This window comes from Balaenoptera acutorostrata, chromosome 13 (genome assembly GCF_949987535.1).
Source record: "Balaenoptera acutorostrata chromosome 13, mBalAcu1.1, whole genome shotgun sequence".
Lineage (NCBI taxonomy): Eukaryota > Metazoa > Chordata > Mammalia > Artiodactyla > Balaenopteridae > Balaenoptera > Balaenoptera acutorostrata.
Genome location: NC_080076.1, coordinates 72,925,932 through 72,943,470, shown reverse-complemented (window position 1 = coordinate 72,943,470; position 17,539 = coordinate 72,925,932). Strand labels below are relative to the sequence as shown.

General features: G+C 56.8%; 1 protein-coding gene and 1 long non-coding RNA gene across 9 annotated transcripts in view; one reads left to right on the top strand and one right to left on the bottom strand.

Moving 5' to 3' along the window:
- The first annotated feature begins 403 nt into the window (after positions 1-403).
- On the top strand, positions 404-17,451 carry PATZ1 (POZ/BTB and AT hook containing zinc finger 1). 6 transcript variants are annotated; one of them, XM_007170655.2, is made up of 5 exons: positions 404-1,679; positions 3,061-3,124; positions 9,486-9,657; positions 15,467-15,604; positions 17,036-17,451. In XM_007170655.2, exons 1-5 carry the CDS (start codon positions 409-411, stop codon positions 17,449-17,451), a joined length of 2,061 nt encoding a protein of 686 aa, XP_007170717.1. In that variant the 5' UTR covers positions 404-408. The 6 variants fall into 6 exon arrangements, with proteins under 6 accessions (XP_007170717.1, XP_007170716.1, XP_007170719.1 ...); XM_007170654.2 differs by having other exon boundaries at positions 17,033-17,451; XM_007170657.3 differs by having other exon boundaries at positions 15,532-15,604; positions 17,033-17,170.
- The window catches only part of LOC103015352 (uncharacterized), a 43,143-nt gene continuing 30,890 nt past the window's right edge, over positions 5,287-17,539 (bottom strand). The window contains exons 5-6 of one of the 3 annotated variants that reach the window (XR_009005093.1): positions 8,308-17,502; positions 5,287-8,014 (exon numbers count right to left, since the gene is read on the bottom strand). This is a non-coding gene — a long non-coding RNA (uncharacterized LOC103015352). Of the gene's footprint in view, positions 8,015-8,125; positions 17,503-17,539 lie in introns of those variants that run through there. The other 2 variants (XR_009005094.1, XR_450027.2) reach the window with 2 other exon arrangements.

Genomic DNA, 17,539 nt, shown 5'->3' with positions numbered 1-17,539 from the left:
CTCCTCCTCCCTGCGCGCGCGCGCGCGCCCCCTTGGCTGCGCGCCGGCGCCGCCTGGCGGGCGGGAGGGGAGGTGGCAGGCGCGTTTGCGGGAGGGGCGCACCTCTGTGCTCGCGTACCCCCCGGAGGTAGACCGAGAAGGGGAGGCGGGCGGGCGGAGAGGAGAGAGGAGTGCACGATCCAGCAGGGGTGGGGGCAGCTATGTGGGAGGTGGTGTGCCCTGCCGCCTAGACAGTCCGTTCCGGGCAGGGGGCGTGTGCGCTCCGCGCACCTGCGAGACTACAGAGCCCCGGGCCGGCACGTGTGGGGAGTGTAGACACATTCGTTGCACCCCGCTTCTTGCTGCCTAGGGGAAGGGAGTGGGGCTGGCAAGTGACGCGGCCCGGTTTGTGGGGAGGGGGCGGCGGCCATGGAGCGAGTGAACGACGCTTCCTGCGGCCCGTCGGGCTGCTACACCTACCAGGTGAGCAGACACAGCACGGAGATGCTGCACAACCTGAACCAGCAGCGCAAAAACGGCGGGCGCTTCTGCGACGTGCTCCTGCGGGTGGGCGACGAGAGCTTCCCAGCGCACCGCGCGGTGCTGGCTGCCTGCAGCGAGTACTTTGAGTCGGTGTTTAGCGCCCAGTTGGGCGACGGCGGAGCTGCGGACGGGGGTCCCGCTGATGTGGGGGGCGCAGCGGCGGCCCCGGGTGGTGGGGCTGGGGGCAGCCGGGAGCTGGAGATGCACACCATCAGCTCCAAGGTGTTCGGGGACATCCTGGACTTCGCCTACACTTCCCGCATTGTGGTTCGCCTGGAGAGCTTCCCCGAGCTTATGACGGCCGCCAAGTTTCTGCTGATGAGGTCGGTCATTGAGATCTGCCAGGAAGTCATCAAACAGTCCAATGTGCAGATCCTGGTGCCCCCTGCCCGGGCCGACATCATGCTGTTTCGTCCCCCTGGGACCTCGGACTTGGGTTTCCCTTTGGACATGACCAATGGGGCAGCCTTGGCAGCCAACAGCAATGGCATCGCAGGCAGCATGCAGCCTGAGGAGGAGGCAGCTCGGGCGGCTGGTGCAGCCATTGCGAGCCAAGCCTCCCTGCCTGTGTTACCTGGGGTGGACCGCTTGCCCATGGTGGCCGGACCCCTGTCCCCCCAACTGCTGACTTCCCCATTCCCCAATGTGGCATCCAGTGCCCCTCCCCTGACTGGCAAGCGAGGCCGGGGCCGCCCAAGGAAGGCCAACCTGCTGGACTCAATGTTCGGGTCCCCAGGGGGCCTGAGGGAGGCAGGCATCCTTCCATGTGGCCTGTGTGGGAAGGTGTTCACTGATGCCAACCGGCTCCGGCAGCACGAGGCCCAGCATGGTGTCACCAGCCTCCAGCTGGGCTACATCGACCTTCCTCCTCCGAGGCTGGGTGAGAATGGGCTACCCATCTCTGAGGACCCCGACGGCCCCCGAAAGAGGAGCCGGACCAGGAAGCAGGTGGCCTGCGAGATCTGCGGCAAGATCTTTCGTGATGTGTACCATCTCAATCGGCACAAGCTGTCCCACTCGGGGGAGAAGCCCTATTCCTGCCCTGTGTGTGGGCTGCGGTTCAAGAGGAAAGATCGCATGTCCTACCACGTGCGGTCCCACGATGGGTCCGTGGGAAAGCCCTACATCTGCCAGAGCTGTGGGAAAGGCTTCTCCAGGTGAGGAATGGTGCCCACCCCCCATGACTTGTCCTATTCCTAACTCATGGAATAGTTCCTCTCCAAGAGCTGGGGGTGTGACACTTGCAGGGGGCTCACTTGACCTTGCAGGGCCATGTCAGGTTTGGGGAGAGTGTTTTAACGGCCCTGATTTTGAGATGATGTGGCCAAGAGTTGCTTTCTCTTCCCTCAGGGAAGTTCTGTGGCACTAGGCGTGCCCTACCGTCTCTCTTCCTTGGGGCCTGTGGGAAGGGGCCAGATTCCTCAGGCCGCAGCCACCGGGCCTCACCATTCTTCTCCCTGGGCTCCCTTTGTGTTTCCGGCACCAGGCAAGGGGCCCCCTCTGGGGGCGGGAGGCCAGGCTCCTCCAGCGACTTTCCCCGCTTGAATGGCTGCCGGGGGAGGGACTGAAACAAGTGCATCTGGGACTCCTTAGGCTCCCACGCCTCCATGTCCCCCCGCACAGCACTGGCAATCCTGGGTCAGCAGACTCCGGCCCTGCCTCTCACAGTCCCGGAATCACGGGGCACAGAGCTGGGCACCCAGAGTCTCTTCTGAACAGCGAAGCCTTTGATCTGCTCTGACCTGGTGGCTCCAGAGCCCACCTGAACCCACAGATCCCCTTTATGTTCACTGGACAGAGAGGAAGGAGAGCAGGATGTCGTTTTAGATTGACTTTTTAGTGAGCCTGATAAGGAACTGAAGACTTGTCTGCAAGCAGAGGGTTGTTTTTCCTCTTAAGAGAATATTCAGAATAAAAGGCTCGTTTTAACTTGCCTGGGTACTGAGGGCCTTGTGTGTATGAACGTAGGGATGGAGAACTCCCTCAGAGGGGCCCCAAGCAGGAACCAGTCTTACCGGTCAGGCAGCCCTTGCCCACCTGCTCTGTCGGGCATCTGGTTTACCAGCCCAGCTGGAGGCTTAAGGCGTCATCCCTTGGCCTCTGGGGACTGAATTCCATCCGGGTGGCATTCATTGGCTGCTGTGGCGGGAGAGGCTGGGGGAGGGGAATGCTGAGTTTCTAAGGGGCTTTAGTCTGGACAATGAATCACACATACCCCCTCCCGGAAAGGCTGCAGTAAGGCGGCCCAGTCTCATTCTAAAGCCCCCTCCTTGGGTCCTAGATATCATTGAGTTTCTGGTGGGGGGAGGCGGGTAGGCAAGGTCAGAGACAAATGCTCACTCCCCTTCCCCCTCTAGAGAAATCCAGGGCAGAGAGGCCTGGGCCTCAGGAGCCAGAGCTGGGTGGTGACTTTTCTTTGTCATGCTGGGGTGGAGTGAGGGAGTCCTCTCCAGCTTTGTGGGGGCAGGGGTCTGGCCAAGTTTGTAGCCCCCTCTCTTAAGGTCTTGTTTTAAAGTCTCTCTTGGTTCTCTTTTCTAGGCCTGATCACTTGAACGGACATATCAAGCAGGTGCACACTTCTGAGCGGCCTCACAAGTGTCAGGTAGGGGCTGGGCCGGGGCAGAGATGGGCTGAAAGAGAATGCTGCTGTCCTCACAGCTACGGCCGTGAGCCAGCTGCTGTGCGTGCTGGGCTGGCTGACTGACCACCGCTGTGCACACCTCCCCCTCTGTCCCCCCACCGTCTGTCTGCTCTCCTCCTTTGTTCTCCCCCAGCCCCCTCCCTCCCACCGCTGATGTCCCCTCCTTCCTGGTCGCTGGGTCCTGGTTTCCAACCCGTCTCTGTCTTTGCTCTGTTGCTTGGCTTTCCTCTCCTGGCGTTTGCCAGCTCCTTGGATGGTGGGCCACATTGCACAAGTGTCGTCGTGGGGGCACTGGCACCCCACTGGGTCCGGCTTCTGGTTCCCAGCAGTTTGCAGGGGCCACCGTGGGGTGGGAATGGCTTCTTAAGGGCTCCTGGTGGTCCAGCCAACAACTCTTCCCCTTGTATGCCCGGCAGCCTGACCTGAGTTGGAGCTCCTTCTGGGTCCCCTCAGCTCAGGGCACCAGGCCGCGGGGGTGGGAGTGAAGGAGGCAGGGAGTGGTGCGATCACTGGCACCTGCTTAACCCATCCTGAGCCACGTGTGCACACAGCCAAGGGCTTCTGAGAACTGGAAAGCGAGGTGGTTTCCTGTCCTTGAGAGCTCTTTGTGTAGCAGTAGGTAGGAGAGGCTGGGCAAGATTCTCACCCTTGGTTTGTCTGCTTGAACAATATCTGGGGGCTCTGTGATGCCCAGAAAATTGAGCTTCCTCTCCTGGCCACTGAGCATTCCTGTGTGGGTGGAAAACACACTTCTATCTTCTCCTTGGTCGTCCCCCCTTTCCTGGGCCAAGTTCCCACCATCTGAGTGGGAGACAGAGTTGTGGGGTGCTTATTGCAACGTCTGGTGGGGTGACCTGCTTCTCTTTATCCTGTTGGTGGCAAGGACGAGGGTCTGGGGAGACCGATAATAGGGAGGGATGGACGTGCTGTAGGTGGGGCAGAGAGCCCCCAGGGGCCAGGTGCGGTGGTGTTCCCAGACGGCCAGGCGACCAGGGGTGGGCCTGCTGGGATGCGCCTGTGCCTCGCTGCCTCCTCTCCCTCTGTCTCTCATCACGGAGCACATTCTGACTCTCCCAGGTAGTGTGCTGAGCAGCCCAGCAGAGTAGGAGGAGCCCAGAGGGCAGTGGGGGCATGCCCGGTGGCCTGGGGGGGTAACCTGCACTCTCTGCCCTTTTTCCAGGTGTGGGTTGGGAGCAGCAGCGGCCTGCCGCCCCTGGAATCTCTTCCTAGCGACCTGCCATCATGGGACTTTGCCCAGCCTGCTTTGTGGAGGTCGTCCCATTCGGTTCCTGACACCGCCTTTTCCCTTTCTCTAAAAAAATCCTTCCCAGCCCTCGAAAACCTGGGCCCGGCACCCTCCAGCAACGCTCTCTTCTGCCCAGCCCCGCCGGGCTATCTGAGGCAGGGTTGGACTGCCCCAGAGGGCAGCCGGGCCTTTACCCAGTGGCCTGTGGGCTAGCCGGGGCCTCCCGAGAGGGTTTTCTGTGGAGGGGAACGGCAGTGGCAGTGGTCTGAGCCCCCTGCTTTTGGGAGAGGCCAGCAGAGTGGTCCCTGCCCACCATGCCCAGCTCCTCCCTGGGTGACTTGGACTCTTTCCCAGCTCAAGGACCCCAAATAGGGGTAGCAAAAGGCTCCTTCCTGGGTCCTCCCCATGGTCTCCACGTTTCTTTCTGGGCTCTCTTGCCTTGTTTTCCCTCTTTAGCAGATGGCACCCCTGGGTGTCTGTCCTTGCCTGGAGGTTGATGCTTTCCTAGGAACTAAGCCACCGGCTTACATGCTTCCCCTCCCCTGGCATCACCTCCCCTAAGGGGTTTCTAGAATGGGGCCTGGCCACCCCTCCCCCAACTCTGGGAGTGAATCCTCCTCCAGAGGAGACTCCGGCGCAACTCCAGCTGGGCCAACCATGCTGCCCTCATCCCTTCCCACTCACATAGGTCCGCTTTCATTTCTGGCTTGTGAATTAGACTTTTGTGGTTTTGAGGTTTATTAGCAGGTCTGCTCAGGAACTAGATTAACCAGTAGCTTTACATTGGGTCATCCCAATATATGGCTTTGGGTGCTGATAAAGCAGATGTAGACCTCCGTCGGATCCCAGTGGTGTGCCCTTCAGCCCCCGCGGGCTCTGCGGGGATAATAGGAGTGATGATAAAAGTTTTCATTCTAACATTTGAGGCTTTGTGTGTTTTGTCCTTGGTCTGTGTCATAACACTGACATTACTGTCCCTTGGTGTACGAGCCTGCTCCTGCCCTGCCCCTCCGACACACACACTCTCACAAGCCTGCTGGCCCTGCCTCCAGCCCCACAGCCAGAACTCCCCTAACAGTGACCTGGCAGATGCAGGTGAAGACGTGCTGCCTCTCAGGCTCTGAGCTGGCTGGCCAGGTGTTCCTGGGCTTTGTAACAGCAGGGGCATCTGTTTTGCATGGTGTGTCTGCTGAAAGTATCAGAGGTGAAGAGACAGCTCTCTGGGAGTTGGTTCCTTTAGCCCCTGGCAGAGTTGGGCATGGGCCATACCTCTCGGTCCCTCCTGATGCCACAGAGGAGACAGTAGGGGCCAGTTATAGAGACGGGTGCCACAGCTTGAGGGGAAAGGCCCTCCGAACGTGGGGGCATGGGGGCTCAGGCTTGGCAGTGACATGCAAGTCTCCTTGGGGTTTGGCCTGAGTGTCCTTAAATGGCCCAGATACCCCAATGCTGCTCGATCTGTTAGTGCTGTGGACTGGGACATTGACCCCAGATGGAGTTCAGCCTGAAGCCGAGAGGCTAGAACAGCTCAGACCTCTCCCATTGCTCCCAGTGGCCCCACTTCTCGGGGGCTGGTTGGGGCGGTTTGGGCTGGAGGGATAACTCATTAGGAATTGAAGTGCGAATAAGGGAGCTGACACCCTTGAGAAGAAGGGGGCCAGCAAGGCCCATGGTGCTGAGCCCACGTGCATTGCCCTCAGACTTTTCCAAGGCTATGGAAAAGACTACTTAAGATACCCCCTGAGGCTGCCAGGCTCAAAGGCCACCAAGAGGAGGTGTGCACCGGTGCCCGTGGTACCATTGAGGCCCCATTCCTGAGCTGTTCAACCCTTGGGAAGAAAAGCATTCGGGAGTCTGGGACAGGGAGAAACTGGCAGGGAGGGAAGGGAGCCTGGCTGGGGCTCAGTGTTGAGTGGTGATGAACCTCTCTGGGGGCTGGGCCAGGACCTGGCAGGTGTGCTTCCAGCAATAGCAGGCTGCCTGTGCGCAGGGCTGGGGGCGAGGCGGCCGTTCCCAGCACCACCGGCGATCGATTGGGGTGCTGATCCCGTCAGGGTCCCTCTGCCTTCTCCCTGCCTCCAGGACAGGAAGTGTTTTTCTCTTGAGTGGCCCCAGCATGGAGGTTCCGGGCACCCCCTTCTTTGAGATCCATCTCTCTCCTCAGCCTTTCTCGCCTTTCTCTCCTGGGTTAAGTGACCAGGCCTTTTATGTTCGGTGTTGTCTGAACTTCTGGCAGGCCTAGACTCGGACTTGGGCACTTTCACAGTTCCTCCAGAAAGCCTTGGGTACTCCAGCCACAAAGGGTCAATCCTGGCACAGAGAAGCCAACCACCATTTCAGCTTGGCTTTGTAACACGGTGATAGTTTTTGTTGCGTTTGTGTTTTGTTTTGTTTTGTTTTCCCAGCAGCAGATTTACATTCCTAATTATGTTTGCTCAGGCTAAAGTTTGCTTTCATTCCTTGAGAGATAATCAATGGAGGACAGGGTGGGAGAACTCAGCCTGGTCTGCGGTTTTAATTTTGCTTAGCTAATCCCCCAAATGGATAATCCACTTTTGGATAATTGAGGTCTGGATGTCCATTATCTTTCGTTAGCAAAGTATGACAGGCAGTGCTTTACGGGACACATCCCAAAAGAAAGTTGGCAAGAGAAACAAGGCATCTCTTTCACATCCCTCTAGTGGCACCCTCTCCCAGGGGCCACAGAAGGTGGGATCCTGAATGTGTGCTTTCAGCTGCATTTTCTTACACCTGGTCCGTGGTTGGCTCCTTTGAGTTCTGCAGTGTAGACCACACTGCCTCTTGTCATTGTGGCGGTGGTCCTCAGGTCGCTGTCCAGCCAAGCCAGCTCTCGTCCCCAGATAAATCGACAGGTGCACCCCTCTCTCCCGCAGGTGTTCACAGCACCCCTTACTCTGGTTTACAGTCTGGTGGGGCTGGGGGAAGATTCAGTTTTCCACCCACTGTGGCCTATGATTGGGTCACAGGGTTCCTGACGGGGGGCCCACCTGTGGCCATGAGACCAAGCACCCATGGTGCTTTCTGAGTCACCTAAGTGCTCATGTTTCCCTGCACAGATCCTGTCACCTCTCTCAGGACAGCCCTGGCTACCAAGTACACTGATAAAACCTATCCACACCTTTCACCAGAAGCTACCTCTGCTGAGGCTGGAGGTGGTAAGAACATATGCTCAGGGGCTGGTTCTCAGTCCAGCTGCCCCGAGTCCTCTCAGGACCTCTGTCTGCCCGGCTGTAAATCGGGGAGGAGGGGAATACCCCAGGGTGGCCAGGAGGATCGGTAGGGCACTGGCCTGGCAGTGGCAGGGTGTTGCTTTCTCTAGTAGCTGAGCCCTGTGCTTTGTGCAAATTACTCTCTAAACTTAGCTCCCTCATTTGTCAGATGAATAAACTCAATATATAAAACATGAAAGCAGTACACTTGACCCTTGAACAACATGGAGGTTAGGGGCGTCAACCCTCCGAGCAGTCAAAAATACACATACAACTTAGTGTCGGCCCTCTGTGTATGCGATTCTTCCACGTCCGCGGTTCCACATCCGCGGGTTCAGCAAACTGCAGATGGTGTACCACCTACCGTAGTATTTACTGTTGAAAAAAAATTCGCGTATAAGTGGCCTCGTTCAGTTCAAACCCTGGAAAACTGTTCAAGGGTCAACTGTATTTTATTAGCATAAATTCTTCTATTCAAATGTGAAACATTTATTCAAAAGATAACGACTAAGAAGAGCTCAGCTGGTCCTGATGCAGACATTTGGGGTTGGGGTAGCAACCACGGTGTCTTCTACCTCCACAGCATCGAATGCATTTGTTTCTCGCTCTGATTGTACAGTAAAGCAATAGACAGACGTTGTACATGGTGACAGTGTTCAGACACTTACCTTAAGGTCTCAGGATCTCAGGATCTGTTTCTGTTCAGTGGAGCCGCAGGAACACCTCCATTCTAGCCAGTTAATGGGGTGGCGGGTCTTCAGTGGGTTAACGTTCGGTCTGTGATGCAATTAAAGGTGAATGTTGCTTTCTTTTGTGGCTCTCAAGTAGTAAACAGACACGTACAGAGAAAAGAAATGAGTCAACCTTGACTAGAACTCCTGAGACACATCCGTAGATCCAAAATAGTGAAGGTCACCAGATTCAACTCTCCTGAGGGCTTTCCCGATGTTCCGTGACCTCCACAGCTGGGCAGCCATGCAGGCCTGGGCTGGGGGAGAGATGTTGGGGGTGGACCCGGGGCTGCCTTCCCAGGGTGTGGTACTGACTGCAGCTCCTGACCGGTGGGGTGAGAGCACGGCCTGCCTTGAGGGCCACCGTGAGGATGCAGTGCATGCGACGAAGGCCCCTGAAGGTGGAGCCTGGGGCCTGCCTGGCACGGTGGGGGGCACTGGTCAGTGCAGGGTGGTGCCATCCTTGTTGGCACCAGCACTGGGGTTCCACAGATGCCCCCGGAGCCTCCGGCCCTCATTCTTTGCTAATTTTCACATTCGCAAAATTGACACTGTCACTTTATGGGCTGCTTTCTCAATACAAATGCACACGGATATTATGAAGAGTAATCTCTGTGTTCTGTCCTGCCTTTCCTTTCCATTTCCCTGTGGCCACGATTAATGTCGCTTTTGAATAAAGTGAGTAAATTGGATTCTTTGTATAAAGCAACCAGGGGAAACCCAGGGTGGAGAAGGTGAAGACTGTTCCGTTTATATGCCAATAGCTCTTCTGTAAATTCACTGACAGCCAATGCAACTAACATCAGTTCTTAAATGTTTAAGAATGAAAAACCCCTAGCTCTTTTGTTTTGCAGAACTCAGCCTGCCATGTAATGTGCATGTTGGGGGACGGTGGGAACCAGTGATCCTAGCTCAGGGGTCCTGTGGGGAAGACCATGGGGGGTAGGAACGGCTTACTTGGCATCTGGGGAGGAAGCCTGGCCGCATTCTCAAGTTCTCTTTATACAGGGAGTCCCTGTGTTGGCCGGAAATGGCTTTGTGCCACAGTGTGCTTGGTAGGGAGTTGGGTGTGGACGCCAGCTTTTACCTCACCCCGTTTTCCTTTCTGCCCTCAGACCTGCAATGCTTCTTTTGCCACCCGAGACCGTCTGCGCTCCCACCTGGCCTGTCACGAAGACAAGGTGCCCTGCCAGGTATGCGGGAAGTACTTGAGGGCGGCGTACATGGCAGACCACCTGAAGAAGCACAGCGAGGGGCCCAGCAACTTCTGCAGTATCTGTAACCGAGGTAATCTCCCTGCTATTTCCTCATGTCCAGGGGATGGGCCTGAGCCCGTGTGGGAGGCCGAGGGGTGTCTGACCACCCTGCCTCAGGCTCCACTCTGCACGGCCAGCCCTCCCTCCCTTCCCACTGAGCGATAAACACCTTATCCCCCAGCTAGCTGTTTGTCACCCTTTCCTTTCCAAGAAACCTGGGGTGCTTGGAACGGGAGTTGCCAGGAGCTCAGCAAGTGGGAACAGCAGAGTGTTGTTCCCAAGCTTGGGCCCATGACACACCTGCTGCCCAGGGGGCAGGATGGATGCGCTGAACTACTGAGGTTGGTGGGAGTCATTAGGCCCCAAAAGGTGGGAGAATGAGGGGTCCTGCTCAAGTGCTTTGCTGGCTGATCCACTGGCACGTGAAAGTCAGCAGCCAGGTAAGGACGTCGAGTCTGGAGATGGACAAGGGCTGAAACTTTCTAGCACAAATGGTCAGAAGAGCCCAGGCCCAGGTAGATTGTGGCCTTGACGAGAGCGGAAAGTGGCAGGTGCTCTGAGCAGGGCAGCGTGCTTGTGGCCGAGGTTGGCCTAGGTGGCATCTGTGGCCCTGGTGTTGTGTTGGATGAAGTCTGGCCTGTCCCTGAGCTTCTGCCAGGGCTCGTTGGCTGCTGGAAGGGCTGAGGTTCGTGTTTTGCAAGCAGCGTCAGTGGAGGAGGCTGCGCCTTACATGCTGAAGGAGTTGGGGCAGCTGTCTGGTGAGCGTGAGGATGCTTCTGCATGGTGCGCTTGCTTTGGCCAGGTGGGGACGTGGCTGGAGAGTCCTATCTCCTGGGACACTCTTGTTGCAACACTTCTGGAAGTCTTGAGTGTAGCTTAGTGGACTGAGCACTAAGCCAGGAGGCAGGGGACCCAGGGTTTAGCTGGCCCCTCCCACCTCACCCTCCTGTGTGACCTTGAACTCTCCCTTCCCCTCTCGAAGGCTCAGTCTCTTCACCTCTAAACGGGGTTGAGAACATCCCCCTTGCCCACCTCACAGGGTTGCTGTGAGGATCCCGGGAGACAAGGTAGGTGACAGTTCTCTGAACCCTGCAGGCAGCAGCACACTTGGGAGGCCCTCCTTACACTTCGTAACTGTCAGGAAAGACACAGCTCGCTGACACTCTGATTTGGACCAGGTGCAAGCCCCCTGCAGTCCTTGGCTGGAAACTTTGAGTCCTGTGCTATCTCCACATGCCCTGAGGTTGCTGGTGGAGGGAGCCTGCTGAGTGGCTGGGTGTTCTCTTGGTGCCCTGAGCTGGGTTCCTCCCGGGGACTGCACACCTGGGGTTTGCCTTGAAGGCCATTCGATGTCAACGTTTGTACCACCAGGAAACCTGCTGTGGAAGCAGGGAGGTGGTCAGAAAAGCTGCTTAAGCATCTGTCCTATTCTCTGATATGTCAATAGAGCCCTTTCTGGCAGGAGCTTCCTCCGGGGAGCTAGCAGTGGGGCTGTGTGTGGAGAGAGCCATCAGGCTGTGGCTGCCCAGCTCTAGGAAGAGATGGTTCCTTGTCTCGCTTCATCCCGTGGCTTCCTGACCGCGCCCCCAACTAACTCGAGACCTGCTGCAACGGTGCTGTCAGCGGGTGTTCTGTCGGGGTTTCAAGGTTGAAGTTCTCAGCCTGAGAGTTGGGGTCAGAGACCAGAGGCAGTAAACCAGTTAGGGCGGAGGAGGATGCCAATGAGGAAACTGAGATAAAGCCTGGATTACAAAGTGGCGGGGAGCTGAGTGGGGGACCCAGGGCCACAGCCCCTGTGGGCCCCGCTCAGGAGGAAAGAAAAGCTGCGAGCAGCCGGGAATAGCAGGGAAAGTCGACCCAGTTAGGAGACAGCTGATGTGGCAAAGCCAACAACTATTGTACGTCAGGATTTGTTTTCCCTGGGCTGGTAAAGGGGACTTGGGCAGCAGCCACAGGCCACGTGGCCGGGGTGGGGGTGCCTGGAGAGTAAAACCAGAGCCCACCTTTCCTCAGAAAAGCCAACGCTAGATCTGGGTCGTAAGCAAAACAGCTTTGGGGGAATTCCCTGGCAGTCCAGTGGTTAGGACTCCGCGCTCTCGCTGCCGAGGGCCTGGGTTCAGTCCCTGGTCAGGGAAGGAGGATCCCACAAGCTGCGTAGCATGGCCAAAAAAAAAACAAACCCAAAAGCCAAAACAGAAAAACCCAGCTTTGGGTTCCAGAGTCGGAGCAGGAAGTCCCATTCTTCCAAGAAGACAGAAGAGGGCTCTAGTCTAAACCACCCTGGATCCTCAGAAGGAAGAGAAAACAACTTTCGTCTTCATCAGAAGAGAAGGAGCAGGATTCTACCTCTGGACTCATTTCTTCGGCAGAAATGGGAAAAGACACCTCCCTTCCCCTCCAAAAAAAGAAGAGGAAGGGGAAGGCAGTTTTTCCAGGAAGAGGATAGGCCGCCAAGACACTGAGACACTGGAATCAGAATGCAGGGAGCTCTGGGCCGTCCTTTCAAGGCTGTGACTACAGAAGGAGCTGCAGGAATAAATGGATGTTCTCTCTACAAGGGTTCAAGCAAAGGCTAACGTTCAGCCAGCCGGTTAGCAGGTGAGGCCGGATCAGGTGAATATCCAGGTGCCCTGAGATCCTCCAGTCCCAGCAATTCTTAAGCAATCAGCTTAACCACCCATCCATCTGCCTACTTTCAACCACACGAACAACTCTTGCCTGTGAAGAATGGGGGAGGGGAGATGCAGCCGGTGGCCCAGCCCCACACTGGAGACAGATGACCTTGTCTTTGTCCTGGAGACATATCAGGACGTAGACCATCCCATCTGCAGAGAAGATAACTTGCAGTGGGAGGAGTATGATGGCAACAAAAGCCTGTTTCCTCACGTTCAAGTTGAGGAAATCAGTTGAGTTGAACAGTGGGAAAGACCTGGTAGATTGCCACGATTTCCCTTCTTTTTTAAGTTTCTGTAGCCCGGGTCTTTGTGTAGATGTGTATGAGGGAGGGAGCGGGAAAGCGTATTGGGATTCTGTCTTTGAGCGAGACAACACTTGAACTCAAATATCTGCTTAAAGGGTAGAGAAAGCCTTCTTTCCAGCCAGAGGCAAGCGCCAGTGGTAGACGCAGACAGCCTGCCGTCCCCTGGACTGAGCTGACCAAGCCTACTTGGTGCCCCCCCTCCAGCACGGCTCAGTTGGGCACAGCCCCACCAAGGTGTGGACAAGAAGAAAGCCGTCCCTGACCCCTGCACAGATGTGGAAGCTGCCAAGGAGGGTTTGCTTCCAGAGTGCGAATTACAGCACACCAGGCAAGAAAATGCAGTGGAGGAGCAGTCGCCTCGTGGTAGCATATTCTCCGTATCTGGAGCGCGAGAGAGGGTGGCCTGTCGGTGGTGGTGGAGTCACGTGTGTGCTCAGTGTCCCCATCACTCTGATGCTTGTATCAAGCTTCCTCTTTGGTTCTTGGTTAATCAGTGGTGAACGGGCAGGTGACTTTAGAATTCCGGCCAAATGTGTCTGGCTTCAGAGATACATTCACAGAAACTCGGCTTCTGTTTTACCCCAAAACTTGGCTGCTGAGCTGCTCTGTGTTTAAATTCTGGGCTTTAGGTGGCAACTGTGGATCCACGCCTACCACCCGCCATGTGGTTTTGCTATAGATAGTAAGTAGTCTGCAGCTGGGGCAGCGTCAAGGGGACCCTGCCACGTGGTCCCCAGACCGTTTTTCGGGAGAAAACAGTGAGTTTTCATTGAGCATCTGCTGTGTTCCCCAGCATAGCTTTTCCCTCAAGGAGTAAATATAATAGTTCCTGGTGCTCCTTCCCTCCTTTCCCGTCCCTCTTGATTGCAGTGGCCCTGCCCTGGTGCACTGTGCAGAGAGCTTCAAACCACTTCAGAGGGCCCCGCAAGGGATTAAAACACAAAAAAATTCCCTTCTAAAGTGGTATCATCGCATCAGTCGGAAAGTCCTGATATTTCTGTTGGTTGCCAGGGCCGCAGCGCCATCCATGGGGCAGGGCTGAGATCCTCTGTCCTGTGAGTCTCATCTGCTCCTTCCTGACCACAGCCTCCCTCCGAGGAGTGTTTATATGGGACCCTTGTATGTCAGTCTGTCCCCTGCTTGGCCCCAGGCAGACCACTTGGTCACAGCGCAGGACATCGTGCTCTACCAGGCAGGGCAGGACAGCAGCATCTGGTCCAGGAGGGTCTTCTTTGTCAGGAAAGGAAGGAAGATTCACCCAGCCCTCCATTTCCCTCCAGAACCACCAGCTGCTACCATCAGGGGGATATTTGTTGAATAAGATTCCCACAGGTCAGCCTGTCTACCAGCAGCTTTCATTCTAATCCACCAACATGGCAGAGAGATACAGGAATGTAAATGGTGATAATGGAGCCTACTGCAAAAGTTGAAGGGATGTTTCTAGGGCCAGGACCAAGACACAGAGACTATTAGAGAGTCTGCCCAGTGGTGAAGGACCACATGGTGGCACATGGTCCTGGGCTAGAGTCCAGGCTGTGCCATTTAGCAGCTGTACATGTGGCTGCAAAGCACAGAGCGATGCACGCGGTGCGCTGGGCCTGCACACCTCTGTCACTCGCTGAAGGTGACCTTTATTGTAGTTCCCGTAGCATTCGAAAGCCCAGGCCAATTCAGACTTTTTTCAAACAAGTCTTGTGCAGACATTACACAGTACTCTCCAGCCTCTGGCCCATTAGTAGTGGATCCCACTGCTACCCCGTGACTGTAATTTAACGAGGGAATGAAAGTACCCGAGGATGTGTCAGCTGCGTCTGGAGTGGACTAAAGGAACACCATCTAGGCATAGCACCCCAAGTGGGCCTTTTGCCGAAAAGTTTTGGTTCCTGCCGAAGGCACTTTTGGATCCTTGAGTATGGGAGGATTTGATGTCCCAGCTCCTTCCTGCGGAAACCCAAGTGGAAATCCTTTGACTGGCCCACCTGGTTCCATCTCCTCGGGCTCATGGCTGCTGTGGAAATTGGCCCGAGATCACTCTTCCCAGCCTGAGGCATCTCGAGGCTCAAACTGACTGGAGCATCTGGGTGGGTCTGGAGCAGATCCCAGAAGGTTGGATTGCCCCTCCCCCAAAATAAAGACAAGGATTGTGCCTATTTCTTCTCCCTTAAGTGAACCTGTTGGATCCTCCAAAACCGAACCAAGAAGACCACTGTGAATAAGAGATGACTGCACACCCCCTTTAACATAACTTCCTATTTTCATTGTTCTTCAAAAGGTCTAAACAGTTACTAAACCCAGTTATTCTAAAGGTGAGAAAGTTTGCAAAATAGAGCATGTCTTAACAGGTAGAAGAAGGGGGACTCCCGGAGGCATTTCTTTGGGATTTCATCTTGCCTCTGTCTGGCTTCTTGCGCAGATGGTTTGCCTTCACACGTGTTCAGCGGCGTTCTGCTGGCTGGAGTCCCGTGGCTGCCCTGGAGCCCCATGTACTTTCCTGACAGCGTTTCTAGCCGTGGTCCCTGCAGCTGGTCTGGGGCTGTGGACCATCCGTTCAGACCACTTGTTACTGAGGTGCCAAGTGAACCGAGGCAGTTGGCCTCTGGCCCTGGCTGGAGTGGGATCTCAGGCCATCCCTCCAGGCAGCCTCCACAGCCTTGCAGAGCGGGCTCTGCAGAGAAGCCGACTCGAGGACAGTGCCACCCTCCCTCCTGAGCCAGGTGGCTCCTGTGGTTGCAGCGCCTTTGAGCCAAGGAGGGGCCCCTTCTAGGAGTGCTAGCCAGTGCGGCCAGAGGAGAGGCGTGGGGGAAGCAGAGAGGTGTCTGTGTGCCGGCTGCGGGATCTCATCTCCTTTTGTCTTGTTTAGGTTTCTCCTCTGCCTCCTACTTAAAGGTCCATGTTAAAACCCACCACGGTGTTCCCCTTCCCCAGGTCTCCAGGCACCAGGAGCCCATCCCGAATGGGGGAGCAGCGTTCCACTGCGCCAGGACCTATGGCAACAAAGGCAAGCGACCCCTTGCTCTGCACTTTGCTTCTCTGCGCAGGCTGTGTTGTGGGGGCGCTGGGCCGGGCGTGGGGAGGCGTGAAGGCTGCCGGCTTGCTGGCCGCCTCAAGGAGGCTCGAGATCTGAGTGGCAGTGGCCTCCAGGACAAAAGTCACAGTGGGGAATCTCACTCCAGGGCGGTGAGTGAGGCTTTAGGGCCCTGCCGAGATCCAGCCCCCGCCTCCTCTTCCCCAGCACCCGCCTCGCTCCTGGCCAGCCCCCACGTCCAGAGCCCTGCAGGGACGACCCGGGCCCAGGGCAGGAAGAGGAGCCCTGCATGATGAGCCTCTGGGCCTGTCCATTGCCTGTGGCCCTTTAAGGATGGCGTGGAGCTGTGGCTGAATGCTTTCTTCTCCTTTGACCCTGTGGGCAGGGGGAGCCAAGGTCTGGCTTCCCCCTCGGTAGGGGTGGTTGGTTGCTGTGACCAGTCCTTTCCGGAGAGCCTCTGGCCGCGTTTGTGAGATGCATGGTGCCGACTCCGAGTTGGTTTGCGTAGAGCTCCCTAGGCCCCACCTCCACTTGGTGATTCGGGTTGTTGTGTGGTTTTTCAAGTTGTTGTTGCCTTGGGGATGACGCCAGGGGCTTGGCAGATGGCAGAGATGGCATGCTCCACGCTCCCATCACCGACTTCCCTTCCCGGCATGGCGCTCTGAACCCAGGCAGGAAGGAGCTCATTGTGGAGGATTCACGTGTGGGCCGGGCAAGGCAGATCAGTGAGGGCTGTCTCGAGGACCAGCTTGTTCTGGGCCCTGTGTAGGGACAGCTGGCCGATTGAGTTGTTTAGTTCCTTCTAAGCTGTGTGCTTTGGCAACTTGGCCTGGAAGGCTTCTGGCAGGCAGAGGCAGTGAGGGCAGGGCTTGTGTTTGCAGCGTTGGGAAAAGGACTGGCTCTGACTCAGCCGTCGATAGGGTCTGCCTGGGTTGAGGAGCCCGCGGCTCTGGTTCTGCCTTGCTAGGGTTCAGCCAGTCTGCTGCAGAGGTGAGGCCACTGACGTACCTGCTCAGCATCATCACAACAGCTGTTTTACCCTCAGAGGCACCCAAGAGAGCGCCTAGGAGCTGGGGGTCTTGGGTTGTCCTGGGTGGAGACAGAGGAGGTCCCCTCTCCACAGCCTTCCTTGAAGCAGGCCAAGATGGTGGTGAGCGGTACACGTGCGCCTGCATGAAGAGTCCGCGGCGAGGGAGGCTGGCAGCCCCAGGCCCTGCTGTCTCACCCCTGTAGGCACGCCAGGCTCCCTGACTGACCAGCTGAACCTCTGTGGGTTCTGCTGGGCGGTGGCTGGCCATCGGCTGCCCTCCACGAGCCTGTGAGCTGGCCCCTGGCGACCCCTCCGAGGGGGCATCCCCATAGCCTGGCCTCACCGCTCCTCTGTGTTCTGTTTCCTCCTAGAAGGCCAGAAATGCTCACATCAGGATCCGATTGAGAGCTCCGACTCCTACGGCGACCTCTCGGATGCCAGCGACCTGAAGACGCCCGAGAAACAGAGCACCAATGGATCCTTCTCCTGTGACATGGCGGTCCCCAAAAACAAAATGGAGTCTGACGGGGAGAAGAAGTACCCCTGCCCCGAGTGCGGGAGCTTCTTCCGCTCCAAGTCCTACTTGAACAAACACATCCAGAAGGTGCATGTCCGGGCCCTCGGGGGTCCCCTGGGGGACCTGGGCCCTGCCCTTGGCTCGCCTTTCTCTCCCCAGCAGAACATGTCTCTCCTCGAGTCCTTTGGGTTTCAGATTGTTCAGTCGGCGTTTGCATCATCTCTGGTAGATCCCGAGGTCGACCAGCAGCCCTTGGGGCCTGAGGGCAAGTGAGGCAGATGCTGCGTCCCGGCAGAAACGGCCACCGGGGACCGCTGAGAAATGCTGTGAATGCGGAGGGAAGTGGTGTCTTTGGGTTCTG

Coding starts and splice junctions, on each gene's coding strand:
- PATZ1 (XM_007170654.2), top strand. CDS start 409: ATGGAGCGAGTGAACGACGCTTCCTGCGGCCCGTCGGGCTGCTACACC. Junction 1,680..3,060: donor TGTGGGAAAGGCTTCTCCAG/GTGAGGAATGGT, acceptor TCTCTTTTCTAG/GCCTGATCACTTGAACGGAC. Junction 9,658..15,466: donor CTGCAGTATCTGTAACCGAG/GTAATCTCCCTG, acceptor TGTCTTGTTTAG/GTTTCTCCTCTGCCTCCTAC.